A 15,248-nucleotide genomic window follows, 5' to 3' on the forward strand; every position below is an offset into this window, starting at 1 on the left:
TCAAACAAAACTCAATCTGTTTTACAAGGCCGACGGGAGGCTCACGCACGTACGCATTGGCGCTTGTACTAGCTAGCCAGTCTGAGCTCTGTCTCTCTGCCAGAGCTCTGGGGGACAATTCGCTCTGTAAAGGCCTCAATGATGGTGATTTTATGTTTCAGACAGAGTTTATATTTCGGGGATATTATTCAAAACTGCCAATAAAGTTAGATGATTTCTTCATTGTCATGTATATTTAAGTTATTAATGAGTTCATTCTCACCAAATTTAGACTCCCCCATAGAGAAATGCAATTTTCGTGGAGATCTGCGTTTTCAAAGAACATCAGGAAAAGTTAGGGTATGTGGGCCTTTATTACATGGCCAAGTACTGGAATTAGATGGAGTAGAAATTAGATATTGAATTCATTTATATCCAAGTTCAACTCATAGTCACACCCACACAAACACACCCACATCCAAGATTCTAAGCATGAAAAAAATAACTTTAAAATCATGCAATATTAAACAATAAGTAATAATTAATTTAATAAGTGAACAGGGATTCCTCAAAATACAAAAACGTAGCATTTGAAAAGAGCCCCCGAAATGAAAAAAGTAGCCTCCAAAACGGTAGAAATGGAGACCCTGAAATATTATAAAAAATGAAAATGGAACCCCCGAAAAAAAATGATTGATTTGCTCCCTGGCTTCAAGACAGTTCCACAGAATAAACGTGCGTTCAAAGGTTACAAAAGGTCAAACTTTCATCTTCTGGAAAATAATGAATAATGAAATCCTCATTATGAGCTGGAAAAAATGGGACGGGAAACTCGACATCGAGTTTCATTGGCCTATGCGATTGCTTTTGACTAGATTGACTACTGTGCTGCGCTGCACTGGCGCGCGCTCCTTCTTCGAAAGAGCAACTGATGTATTTATGTCGAACTGTCTCAGTCCTGTTCACTGTTCACAAGACAAAAATACGCCAGCTTTTTTGTCTCGCCTGCATAGCAGAGCGAGACTATAGGCGCCGCTTTTCCGACGGCGGCGGCGGCGGCGGCGTCAACATCAAATCTTAACCTAAGGTTAAGTTTTTGAAATGACATCATAACTTAAAAAGTCTATGGACCTAGTTCATGGAACTTGGACATAAGGTTAATCAAGTATTACTGAACATCCTGCCTGAGTTTCAGGTCACATGACCAAGGTCAAAGGTCATTTAGGGTCAATGAACTTTGACCATGTTGGGAGAATTATTTTCAAAATCTTAACCGAAGGTTAAGTTTTTGAAATGACATCATAACTTAGAAAGTATATGGACCTAGTTCATGAAACTTGGGCATAAGGTTAATCAAGTAAAAGTGAACATCCTGCTTGAGTTTCAGGTCACGTAACCAAGGTCAAAGGTCATTTAGGGTCAATGAACTTTGGTCAAGTTGGGGGTATTTGTTGAATTATCATCATAACTTTGAAAATTTATGGATCTAGTTCATGAAACTTGGACATTAGGTTAATTAAGTACCACTGAATATCCTGTGCGAGTTTCAGGTCACATGACTATGGTCAATGGTCATTTAAGGTCAATGAACTTTGGCCGTGTTGGGGGTATTTGTTAAATTACCATCCTAACTCTGAAAGTTTACGGATCTAGTTCGTAAAACTTGGACAAAAGAGTAATCAAGTATCACTGAACATCCTGTACAAGTTTCAGGTCACATGACCATGGTCAAAGGTCAATGAACTTTGGCCATGTTGGGGGTATTTGTTGAATTACCATCGTAACTCTGAAAGTTTATGGATCTAGTTCATAAAACTTGGGATATAAGAGTAATCAAGTATCACTGAACATCCCCTGTGAGTTTCAGGTCACAAAACCAAGGTCAAAGGTCAGTTAAGGTCAATAAACTTAGGCAATGTTGGGGTAATTGTTGAATTGCCATCATAACTTTGAAAGTTTATAGATAGAGTGAATGAAATGTGGACATGGGTGTAGTTGACAAGTCTTAAGTCACCGTTCAAATGTCATTTATGGTCAATGAACGTGGTATTATGTCATTATATGAATGGTGTTTTTGTGAATGATTATTTTATAGTAGTTTTCAAAGTTAGCACTGCTGCTATATTAAATCGCGTAATGCAGGCGAGACTGCCAGAGGCGTTCCACTTGTTTAAAAGGAAATATCTACGTCTCTAAAAGAATCCGCCACGTAAGAAGCACATGATCCTAACTCAATTTTCATTGTTAATGTTTTTATTATGCGTCGTTACTTCTCCCTTTTTTTTCGCATGACGGTCTGCGGGTTTGAGAATGAACTCGGCCCGGCCCGCAACCCGCGATCGGGGGCATACCGGCAGGTTAACCCGTACCGCAACGGGTGCGGGTTACAACATTACCAGGAAGTCTATTGATTTTTAGGTCAAAGGTCAAGGTCACAGTGACATGTTTTCATCTTACCCTTCTGCAGTGTTTGTAAATGCGATAACTTCAGTTTAACTTAACCTAGGCTCATATAATTTGGTGGGTATGGTACTAGCATGGGTCCCAGGAATTCCATTGATTTTGAGGTCAGAAGGTCAAAGGTGAAGTCGCCAACTTCCACTTTTCTCTCTTGACCAATAACTCCATTTTGTGCTCGCCTTAGTGACATTCTTGTTTTGCAATGTCATGAGGACCTACTAGTATTTCATGAAGCTTCAAACTTGTATACATTTAAAGGTTGGGAAAGTATCACTGTATCACTTAGCATTTTGTTTGAGTTTCGGGCCTCATGAACAAGGTCAAAGGTCATTTTAGTTCAAGGTAATTTGTCCATGCTATGATATCATCATCAAAAACCTAACCAGTGCTATGATTGTGAATTTTCAAGGTAATATTTAAGTGTGAGTCATTATTGTGTGAAATTTTTATCAGTTCATCAGCAAAAAGGTGAATGAAATTTCAGGTCACTTGGCAAAAGATCAAGGGTCATAAAATGTTAAACTGATATCAATCTTTAACCAAAAACAAGAATTTTCAAGATAATGTTGAAATGATAAATCTGCATTATTTTAATCCTGGATATAATGAAATAGATTTCTGAAATTAGATGAGTATTGTTACATTTTTTTTTTCATTTTCATGTTACAACGTCAAGGTTGAATATAAATTCAGATTAAAAAAAAAAACTGGCTAGCTTTGTGAACTGAAGATTTTAACATTTTCACAAACCAAGATGAAACATGTGTAGCTTGTTAAAGATTAATAATTTTTGGTTTATTATTTTGAAATTACTCCATCAAATCCTCATTCTTTTGTCTTTCTTATTTGATGTCCGCTTTTGATTGAATTTTCTATTTTTATTCAAATCTACTTTTTGTTAGGATTGAATTGCCCTTTAAAGAATCTTTTAGTGGTCAATTTCAAACGAGGCCAAAATTGGCATATGGGACTGACATTTATTTGATTAAATGTGGGGGTCATGAGACCAAAAATCAAAGGTCAAAGATTGTCTTGGTCATTATGTACATAAGAATACATCATCCTCACAATAACTTATGAACTGTCTGAGGGACATCTTAGTCCATACATGCATATTAGAGGGCCAATGATCTGAATAGATTTGGGCTCACAAGGTCAAGGGTCACTGGTCATTATTAGCTTTTTGATTGATAATATTTGGATCTGGCACTGGTGTTGGCATTAAATTAGACTTTTAAAGGTTGTGAAATTAAAATAGTTTTTTTCCATTGCTGTGTGTCTAGTAAGCTTTCAAGCTAATCCATGAGTTATTGACTCATTTGCTCTGTTTTCAGATTGGGTGTCCAGTAAAGGCCCTAGTATAGTAGTGGTCACCCTGAGCACAGCAGTTTGCCTTACACTGACAGCAACCCTGCATGGATACTTCTCTCACATTTTGATAGACGAAGCTGGACAAGCCCTAGAGACGGAAGCTATCATTCCGCTTGCTCTAGCAACGCAACATACAAGTGTTGTACTTGCTGGTGATCCCAAACAGATGAGCCCGAAGGTACATTGATTTAATTCTATATGAAGGAACTGACGTGCCAATGAGAGGGGTCTTATGGCCAATCTATGGGGCATTCAATGCAATGGTCTTGGTGGTCATTGGATCAATGATGTTCTTGGTTATGCATGTTACATGCAGATTGTTACAGAGTGCTTATCTGGACTTCTTTATTATAATGTGCTCCCTAGGTAGTTGTTGATGATCAATGACTGCTAACTAGCATTGTTATTGTCATTATTATGATTTTCAAATCTAAGCATGCATATGTAGGAAAGTATAAAAAATGAAAATAAACCCCTCAAAAAAAGTTTGGAAATCTGAGTTTGGCCATTAATTTCTCCCCACTCCCAATTTTACACAATACATATTTGACATCATTCAAAAGATCATTTAATTTTCTTTAAAATGATACCATGCTTGTTAAGATCATGCCATCACAAAAGGAGTAGGATTCGACAGTGTTGGATGAGGTCTGAATTGAAAAGCTGCAAAATGAGCAAAAAAAGTTTGGAAATCTGACTTTGGCCATTAATTTCTCCCAACTCCCAATTTTACACAATGCATATTTTATATCATTCAAAAGATCATTTAATTCTCCTTAAAATAATACCATGCTTGTTAAGATTCATGCCATCACGAAAAGAGCAGGATTCAAAAGCGTTGGATGAGGTCTGAACTGAAAAGCTGCAAAACGAGCAGAAATAGTCATGAAGGGTCAATACAGAACATGATTCTTTTGTCTGTGTCAATACAGATGAAAATCCATTCAAATCAAGCCCCTGCTTCTGTAGTGATGGTTCTGTGAGATAACATGGTTTGAGTCGTGGTTTGAAATACCCATGCATGTTTGTTTGTAATGTGTTTGCTTGTGCAGAGGTGTGTTTGATTCCATGTTAATGTCGTTGTGAAGGTGCATGAGAATAATGAAAAGAAACCGCTGAGAAACTCGCTCATCACCACTGAAAAAAGAGAACAGTGACATTCAATATTGTGTAATTTTGCAACTTTTGAATTTTGACCTTGCCTAACATTTCAAGGCACTGCACCTCCATGTGAACCGTAATCACATCATGTAGGGTATCATTTTAAAGAAAATTAAATGTTCTATTCATTGATATTAATTACACGTTGACATTTACTAAAATCGAGGAGGGATTATCGATCAAAGTGAGATTTCCAAACTTTTTTTTGAGGAGTTTATATTGATTCTCATGAGCATTGCCATGTCAGCAATGAGGCAGGCAAAGGACAATTATGAAAACCTATGCCCTGCCATCCCAATAGATGTTTTTGACAGCTGGTACATGGATTCTCCATTGCTTTTTGTTCAACGTTGAATGAGAGGATGAGTGGGGAGATAATGCTGTGTAAGATTCCTACTGAAAGACGTAGCCTTGACTTATGTCAACCCTACAGCCAAGAGTATTTTCAAATTGCATTGCTCAGGTGGGGGAGGGGTTGGCTTGTTTGAATGACACAACATTTGCTCTTGCAACAAGTGCTCTGGGCTTTATTTGGTCTAAGATGTAGGGTAAGGGTTGCAACAGGGTTTCATGTTAGGTTTAGGTTTATAGGGTATTGTGTTAATACCAGGGTTGAAGTTAGTCATTCGATTAGTTTGAGGAATCTAGAGCGGAGCAATTGTCGCCTGAATAAATTTCATGAAACCCTTGTTTGACATCATAAGTGTAGCGAGACTTAAAAAAATGATAAGAACTCAAAATATTCTCATGTTACACAGTCCTTCACGTTTATAATTTTGTGGAGCTCAATAAATTGCTCTCCTTATATTTTTGAGCTCCTCAGAATCGCTCTCCTTGAGGAGCTCAAATCAATTCAATACAATACATGTATGATAAATTGTAGATTTTTCTTAACATCGTATATGCAATAGCTGTGTAGCTATTAATCTGTGGTGAAACTAGGCCTGGGACAATATGTTTACAAAATATTGCGCTCCTGCTCAAAAAAAAAAAAATTGCTAAAATTTCACATTTTACATCTTTAAATCCATGAAATGGCAATCTATTTTCCATAATTCCTTGAAATTATTTTGATTTAGTTGAAATGTAGACTTCCATGGTGTTGCCATGAAAATCTACATATGGGACTACAATATTTATTGAGTTAAATTCAAATCAGAGTCGGGATAGAGGTGAATATTCTTCATTTTTCTGATTGTTTTCAACTAAATCAAAATAATTTCAAGGAATTATGGAAAGTACATGTAGATGGCCATTTTATGGATTTAAAGATGTAAAATGTGAAATTTTAGCAATTTTTTTTTAATTATTTTTTTTTAGGAGCGCGGTAGGGGCGCTTGCACGATCGCGCTCCTCAAAATGAAGGTCTGGTCACAGGGGCTTAAATTAGACCCCTCTCCCCATCTATAAAGCTCAGTGTTGTTAAAATGATGATTTAATTTGACACCTTTTTTGTTTAAATTCTGAAACTGATCAGCTTTGGTGATACATGTATCTATTTTTACTTCAGGTGTATTCTCCCCGTACCACAGATGCCAAGTTCAATATGTCTCTCCTGCAGCGTCTCTTCAAATATGACAAACAGAATGATTGTCATGCAAGCTGTAACCTAATCATCAACTATCGCAGCTGCCAACCTATCCTAGATTTCCTAAAGGTGCACTATGGCACAGCTTTCATGTCAAAGAGCACAAACAAGGAGCATCCCAATCTCTTCCCCCTTAACTTTGTAGATGTGAGGGGAGAGGATAGGCTTGTCAGGACGTCATACATGAATGCAGAAGAGGCAAAGATCATATCAGAATACGTCAAGTCATTGATGGATCACTGGCCTGATGAGTGGGGTAGATGTAAACAGAGTGATGTAGTGGTTCTATCACCATACAGAGTACAGGTGAGTGTCTTGTGATTTATTGTCAAGGGATGGGTTGAGCTTCATAGACTTCATTCAGAACCATCAAAAACAGAAGCCCTGCAATGACAGCGAAATTAAACAGAATGTCAATACCACCATTTCAAAATATGTGTTATTGCAAATGCATCATACATTGTTGCAAAGCTATGTTAGATATGGCAATTATTTTTTGAAATATTGATATTGAAGGGGAAATGTATTCATCTTTATCATTTATCCAAATTAATTCAGGTATTCTTCAGGAACAACTTGTATGCATTATTTTTGTAGCTATCATCTCAAATTTTTTTCAGTAGTTTGCAATATGATAGAAATAAGAACTCAGGTTTAGTCATTTGGCATCACACATTATACCACAATCAATCAGCAGATCCTACCTCGTCATTAATCTTAGCATAGACGAGGATCAAATGTTGGGTAGGATCAGCTATAAGGAAAACATCAAACAATCTTATCTACTAGTTAACCCTTTGCGTGTGACGGGCTTCCACAGAAGCCCAGCAAGTTGTTCACTTACATGTAGCTACAACGGGCTTCTACAGAAGCCGAGATTTGTTTGGTTTAATTCGATGAAGTTTTTCAGCTTTTTTGTAATTGTTATGTACTAAAACCTCTGCCACTATTTCCTTTATAAACCTATTTCGATAACCAAATGAAAAAAACATACAGCTACGTGGGGAAAAATCCCCAAAATAGGAAATCATTTCAACTTTACCCGAATTTTTCGTTGGGAGTCAGACGGGGAGGATAAATTTTGTGACGTGCACGTACGCACGCGCACTAGGCCTGATTACGTGTTTTGTTCTGATCACGTGATTTGATCCATATCGTTGTTCTGAAAGATAAGCTAAAAATCTTTTCTGCAAGATCGTCACGTAATAAGCTACGCGTTTATTCACCATTTTCGTCTTATTTGTTTCATCAAGGAGATATCACTCTAGATAGAATGATATCTCCTTGGTTTCATCGATCGATTGTATTTTCAGAAAAACAAAAAGCTTGTAATGTCTTAGTACTTTGAGCTGATCTCGGTGTACTTTTGAACTTTTTCCCTCCCCATCATCCCTCTTCTCATTATTTTTGTCTACTATTCTGAAAAAAGAGAAAAGAAAGCAGTTTAGCACACCATTCATCTTATGCTCTTTTCAAAAGGGAAACGTCCATGTAGTTGATGATATCGGCACTACCCAAACAAAAGAATGTCTGGGCGGCCACTCAAACAAATTCCTTCCGAAAAGAGTAGGATACAGATGGTCAATTTACGTCCCTAACAAAAGGAAGATTAGTGTTTATCGGCAGGATTACCTATTGAATGCTTTTCGTACTTAGCAGTACAAAAAGTTTTTATGAATACTTTTTTTTTGACCAACATACCGTATCTAAAGAAAAAAAAATTGTCTCAATTACCGAAAACACAGGTGCTTATGACATCAGTCAGTGATTCATATTGCATAAAAGCGCTTCCCCTGGGTGATGATGCATATAAGGATGAAAGAAGAATCATTTAGGGAAATGATAGAAAAAAAATGTTCAGATGTCACAGAGAACGAGAGACAATGAGAGACAGAGATAAAAGGGGAAATAGACAAGTGCGCTTTTACTAAAATTCCATGAATATCTACTTAAACGAATAACAACATGACTTTATTTTTTGTTAGATTAATTTAAAAAAATTCCCAAAACGTTTGTTTGTCGCAACTTGGTCCTCAGACCCTTGTCAAACTGATGACTTGTTATTATTATTCTTGTTTGACCTAGCCCCCCCCCCATCGAAATGTTCTGACCTACACTCTAATATTGCTTGTTTGTCTCCTCTCTCCTATTTTCTGTTTTTAATTGCGAGTAACGCGGTAGAAAAGATAAGAATAAAGACCGTCCTGGCCAGTTTTTTTCCCTGTTACGACCAAAAAAATAAAAATAAACAAAAAAAATATCGCATTTGGGGCGCTTACCATGGTTAGCATCCAAACCAAAATATTTGGAAAAAGATTTATGTTATACCGGGACAGCAATGTTTTTTTATGGTGCAGGGTTTGAGCTGTGGGACGGGGGTGAATCAGCAAAAAAAATCTAAATTTTTTAATTCATGTCATTTTACAGATTGAATTTATAATAGGTTAGGTTTTAGAAGCTCTTTATCTTATTCTCCTTTGTTCTCCCAGATGAGAATTTTTGCATTGAAAAGTTGACGGAAACATAATCACTTCAAATGATAAAACCAATAATGAACAAAAAGTTTCCTCACCTGAAATGGAGGAAATACATGTAGAATGATACATGTATATGATGAGAAATTACGTTAAGGCACCCACTATAAAGAAAACACGTTTGTCTGGCTTGTCACCCGACAGAACCCTCTCAATCCTACAAACTTTTATTCATGTTTGACCTACACCCCCCCAAAAAAAAGGGTTGATACCGACCCAAATTTTATTGATTTCTTTCTTCTTTTTTTTTTACCGGCAAATAGCGTAGTAGAATTGTTTCCGTTACTGCAAACATTTGGGGCGCTTACCCTGGTTAGCATCAAAACCAAAATATCTGATTTATAAAATAAAAACAGGGGCTGCTGAGCGTTTTGATAATGGAGGGGTTGAGCTGAATGTGGGAGGGAGTGGACTGGCCAAAAAAAATCACAAATTTATATAGACTTCTGATTTTTTGTACATGTTTGCTAAAAGGGGTGAGGACTGAAACTTCCTACCAACTCGGCAGCCTCTGTACTACTAGATAGAACGATTAAAACGAAAGAGACAAAAATGAATTCTCACTATTAGGAATGTTTTTTTATAATTTATTCATTACTTTGTTTTCGGTTGTGAAATCAAGGAGACAAATTAAAAATAGAACAAAACGAAAGAACAAATAAAAAAAAACACTTTTGATTGCGGATGCTATAATTTATTCAAGAAAAAATACTTTCTCTTACTTTCAGTAATTGCTAGCATGGCTCTTTTTTAGGGAAAAGTAAGATAAAGAAAGAAATGTAGAAAGTCACAAGAAGAGAGTTGGGAGGTATGATTTCAGACTTACAATTTTAGTCACTTTTACTCGTTTAACTCTTTGAAATAATTTCAGGATATTACAAATTGAATACCGGTACGCAAACTTCAGGAACAAAATTATTTTATTATCATAGCTGCGTGGAAAATCGAATTAAATGAGACATATAATTTATGAAAAAATCTCAAAAATGTCTTTAAGTGAAAGATTGAGGCCTCTGTCTTGCCATAACCCTAAGCCCCAAGTTCATAATAAATAGTTTAGTCGTGCATTTTTATACGATGATCCTCATCATCATTTTGTCTTTTGCGAAAGATATCTACCTACATGTACGTTATCAATATAGAAAATGGAAGATGATATAAAATTTATTGTGAAGTGACAGTTACAATAGTGATTTTAAAAGGTTTTTCGGGATATTCATTTGAGAAACTGGGGGGGGGGACCATTTAATTTTCGACATGATGACCACAATGCAATTGGACGAGAGGCCCACAAATGCAACCATCTCCAATCAATACAAGTTGGCAAAATCGAGGCATACTCTCGGAACCGTTTCCGATGAAGAGAGAGAGGGGGAGACGTAAGATGTAATGTAAAATGACAGGTACTGAGAAGAAAAAAAAATAGAGAGAAAGGATTGAGGGGGATGGGGGCGGGTATATACCTCGTAATCCAAATCGGGGAGAAGGAAGACGATACAGATATAATTTAAATGAGAAGAACTCAGAGAAAAAAAGGGTGTAGAAGGGAGGGGATATAGAAAGACGATAGATATAAGAAAGGGAATGAAAGCGGTAGAAAATACATTTAGTTACAGGTTAGAAACCAGATATAGGGAAAACAAGGAAATCCCTAATTGGTACCGTTTTATAAATACATGTACATCTTATATTGACAAACGCGCAATAATTTAAACAAATTTACCATCCGCCAGTCAAATAGAAGGATTTCAGTAGCTTTTTAAAACGGGACCCTGGTACACTTTTGAACCCCCCCCCCCCGCTTTCTCTCGTTCTCTCATCTTATTGCTCTTATTTTTGTATTCTATTTCAAAGGAAGTAAACAGAAAATAAAGCAATTTAGAACACCGTTTATCCTCTGCTCTTTTGAAAGTGAAAATGTCCACACAGTTCTTGATCTCGGCACTCAAAACAAAAGAAAGTCATGGTGGACGCTCAAACAAATTCCTTATAAAAAGAGCAGGAGACAAATAGCCAACGCCCTGAATAAAAGGAAGATTAGTGTATTTCGTCAGGATGACCTACTGAATGCTTTTCGTATTTAGCAATACAAAAATCTCTTAGGAACACTGCTTTTCATATTACGACAGTAAAATAAAAAAAAGTAAATGTTTATTCACTTATTGACAAAACATGCAGGCGCTTAAGACATGGCAAGAACATTTTCTTCTTGAGTATGACAGTGCTTTCTTCATTAAAAATACAATTTCTCCTGGGTGATGATACACATAGGGATGGAAGAAGATGCAAGTGAGATTAAAAAAAGAATAGAAAATGCAAATCGAGATACATGTATAGGAGAATGATGAAACGACAGAAGGATGAGAGGGGGAAAAAGAGGAAATAGACCAAACAGGTACATGTATAATGTAAACCATAATGTGCGCTTTTGCTATTGCATGAATATTTACTTATAGAGAATTATAGATTAGCTGAATGTGGGAGGGAGTGATCTGGCCAAAACAAAATCACAAGTTTATGGACGTTGCGTTTTTGTATACATGTACTTTTGCTGAATGGAGAGGGGGGGGGGGGGTGGACTGAAGGCTCCTACAGACTCCAACGCCTCTGTACTATTTAATAGTACGATTAAAAAGATAGAGACAAAATGGGATATAAACGTTCATGATTTATTTATTACTTTTGTTTTCGGTTGTGAAAAAACCCAGAACGGTTAAAAAATGAATAAAATGAAAGAACACAATAAAACACTTTTAATTTAGATGCTACAATTTCAATAGATAAAAATAATTTACTTTCTCTCATTGTGGCGAACAGTAATCGGTAGCATGGTTATTTTTGGAGGGAAAAGGGAGATAGAAAAATGAAACGTAGAACGAGACGAGGAGAGCATTGGGAGGTATGATTTCAGATCCACTATTCAAATCACATTAATTTTATCCCCTTCACTCTTTGAAATTGCAACAGGAAAACAGATCGAATACTGGTATGCAATCTTCAGGAACAAAAGTATTTTTATTACAAACAATACTTCATGAAAAGAAGAAACCAAAGGCGATTTTTAGTGAAACATTGAGGCCACCGTCTTGAAGCCCAGAAGCCAAAAATCACAAATTTGTCTCGGACTTTCGTTGCGCAGCATCATCATTGTACTTGCAAGGGAATATTTACCCTTTTTTATTCATTCTGGAAAATAAAGGTATTTGGTATGCTGTGATTTCACCCAAAACGGATTATCGTCGTAATTATACACTTTGCAAATGATCTCTATACAAGGGGCTAAAGAGACCATTTATGAGTAGCGTGACAATAGGCAAAGAAAAAAGCACTAGAGCAGACAACGAAGCGGTATCGATCGAACCCGACCCGTCCGTGCGTGCTGAATGCCCTTACGCATTTTTGTACACAGTGCCTATTGACTTGGGAAAAAGCGAAGATTTGACAAAATAACACGACTATTTCCTAGTAAATTTCTTAACTATTCTGTTGATTTGAGAAGCGAAACCTTCATTTCTAGAAAGAAAAATGTCTGATCTTTCATCTTTACATTTACTAAAAATCCTGAAAATACTTCAGTTTGGTGCAATTAGCAATTGTTTAGGAAAACACCACCACAGATCCAAATACCAGCAATGTACCAAAACGGCTCCGCCGCAGGGAGAGGTATCCGGTTTTGTGGGCCCGCACGCAAAGGGTTAATCATGATAAATGCTCAGGATTCCCTGAATAACCAAAAAGAGATTTCTCGAATATTTTTTTACTTCTTTGGTTGAGATAATCATGAGTTAGAACATCAACCTACATATACCAGTGTTATTTTCTGTCACAAGAATGGAAAAAAAAAATTAGTAAAATTAGGTTCATGATTTCTAATGTTTTTATCAAGTAGAGAACCTGTCAAACTACATTTTTCTGACAATTAAGCCTTTACACAAACCATGGTTGCTGCCATTTTGAAATTCAATGTTTACTGTAGAATACCCCATACATGGTCTTTTGAATAATCTAAAAACTTTCGCTTCAATTAGAGAAGAAGAAATTTCAGACCTTTCAAATTATCGGGTATTACTTATACATAACATTGCTAAAACAATGTCCAGCAAAAAGTAAAATTGTAAATAAATATCCCCACATTTTGCAAGTTATTACTTATCGAAAAACTTGATACACTTTCTCAAAGTAAAAGTCAATTTATCGCCAGTATGAAAAAAGAATAAACGCTATATTCATTGTTTGACTTAATATTATAAAGAAAGAAAACAAATCTTCAAAATCCATCAATTACTTAGGCAAAAAACTAGAACAAGCGTTCATACATCGATCATCCGACCTCTATGAAACTAATTGGGTCAATTAAGAGAATTCCAAACACCTTTATGCGAATAATATGCAAATTAGAAACATTCTTCTCGAGTAACGTAACGAAAATTCAAATTTCAGACATTATTATGCCTCCACCCACTAGAGGTGTTTGTGTTTCTGCTGTATGGCATGTTTAACAAAAAAAGTTCACTTAGCATTTAATTCAAATTGTGGAAACGGTGTAAAGATATCCTGTGCAGGTCTATGCATTTACCATTGTATGAATTGTAATTTTGTCAATATCTTACTTCATACAACCAGAAAATATAACAGTTGGGGGGAGGTTCATAAGGCAGATCTTTCATGATAATCATTATCCCAGGCAATTACATAAAAAAAATTGCATGTCTGACCCCTAGTTTTCTCTATTCATGCTTTGCTCTAGTCATGATAATTTGAGAGTATTGCAGGTTTTCTTAAGAACAAACAAAAGGCTGGCTTTTCAGCGAAGTCCCACATACTCTATGGAATTGCCTATAATAATTTTCAATCACATTAACTCATTTTGAATGATTTTCATGATAAGGATATTTGTTACTGTAGTGTATAGTATATTTCCCACAATTTAAATGATATTTCAAATTCGTCTATACTGTTTAGAAATTTGTAAGGTTGTATGTGCCTTTCAAACTAATCTATGAAGCATTACAGTGGTAGATTTTGTACATTTCTGTAAATTTGTTTATTATATTAAAATGTTAAAATGAATATTTGAAGGAAGTGTTGTAGTGTTCTTGACTGGTGTTTTGATTAAAGAGACATTGGTTTTAATCCTGTTAAAGATTTCATCATGTGAATCTGCATGAAATTTATTTCTTGCTTTGAATGGGAGAGCATGCGCAACTCTGCTAAAAACAAGAATTATGGTTCCTATTTTGTTGATTGCTTTCTGATAAAGGTGCAATTTAATCAAGTTTTATCTCAATAAAAGGGTAGTGGAGCACAGTGGCACAGTGGATAAGTCTCCTTACTGTAAAACAGGGTCGTTGGTTTGAATACTGGCCATAACCTAATTACCTACATGTACATGTAGTGTAAGAAATTGGTCTGCACTGTGCTGCAGGTACCTGGCAGCATATTCTCCCTTGAAACCCAGTTAAACAGCTGCTCTGCTAAAGCTAGGGTAGTAATGCTGCTTTATTGTAGAGTGCTTAAGAGAGTCATGATAAAGAAAGTGCTAAGGGGTATTTTAGTGATTATACATATATTTATTATTATTATCTTTGTATTTGTGAAAGGTGGTATTAATCCGACAGGAGATGAGGAAGAAAGGCCTCCATGCTGTGACAGTAGAGACAGTGCAGAATGTACAAGGTAGTGCTTCATTTAGTGTGATATCAAGTATTGCTTTAACCTGAAAAGCTGAAAAAGGGGAAGGGGGGGGGGGGGGGGGTCTTAGCCCCTCTTGATATATTTTTTAGTGATAAATCCATATGAAAGGTGTGCAATTTAATGTGCATCTGATAAGAATTCCACAAACATTCTCTGAAAAAAGTAGTATAATTTAAATAGTTTTTTTTATAGATCTAACACATAGTTTGGATCTGATTTTGAAAGGTTGGCATCTCTGAGATTATTCAAAATTGAATCTTATAATCATACAATAAGAGTATAATGTGAATAACATGTACACTATCTTGAGTTGACAAATGCTACTTTCTAGTGGATAAATTAGTGTACAGTTATAAGACAATCAATGCATGTGTTTGATTTCCTGCAGTAAGTGTCAAATATATATTTACAGGCTTATCTATAAGAAACTGAAATAAGACAGTTTAAGAATGCTTTTACTT

At 36.0% G+C, this 15,248-nt stretch overlaps 1 protein-coding gene across 1 annotated transcript in view; it reads left to right on the plus strand.

The window, feature by feature from the left end:
* The window catches only part of LOC129261070 (3'-5' exoribonuclease HELZ2-like), a 102,895-nt gene that overhangs the window by 57,453 nt on the left and 30,194 nt on the right, over nucleotides 1–15,248 (plus strand). Inside the window, exons 20-22 of the mRNA XM_064099269.1 lie at nucleotides 3,774–3,988; nucleotides 6,482–6,865; nucleotides 14,694–14,769. Of these exons, the coding sequence (XP_063955339.1) occupies nucleotides 3,774–3,988; nucleotides 6,482–6,865; nucleotides 14,694–14,769 (675 nt within the window). The remainder of the gene's footprint in view (nucleotides 1–3,773; nucleotides 3,989–6,481; nucleotides 6,866–14,693; nucleotides 14,770–15,248) is intronic.

Source organism: Lytechinus pictus, chromosome 5 (assembly GCF_037042905.1).
Source record: "Lytechinus pictus isolate F3 Inbred chromosome 5, Lp3.0, whole genome shotgun sequence".
Lineage (NCBI taxonomy): Eukaryota > Metazoa > Echinodermata > Echinoidea > Temnopleuroida > Toxopneustidae > Lytechinus > Lytechinus pictus.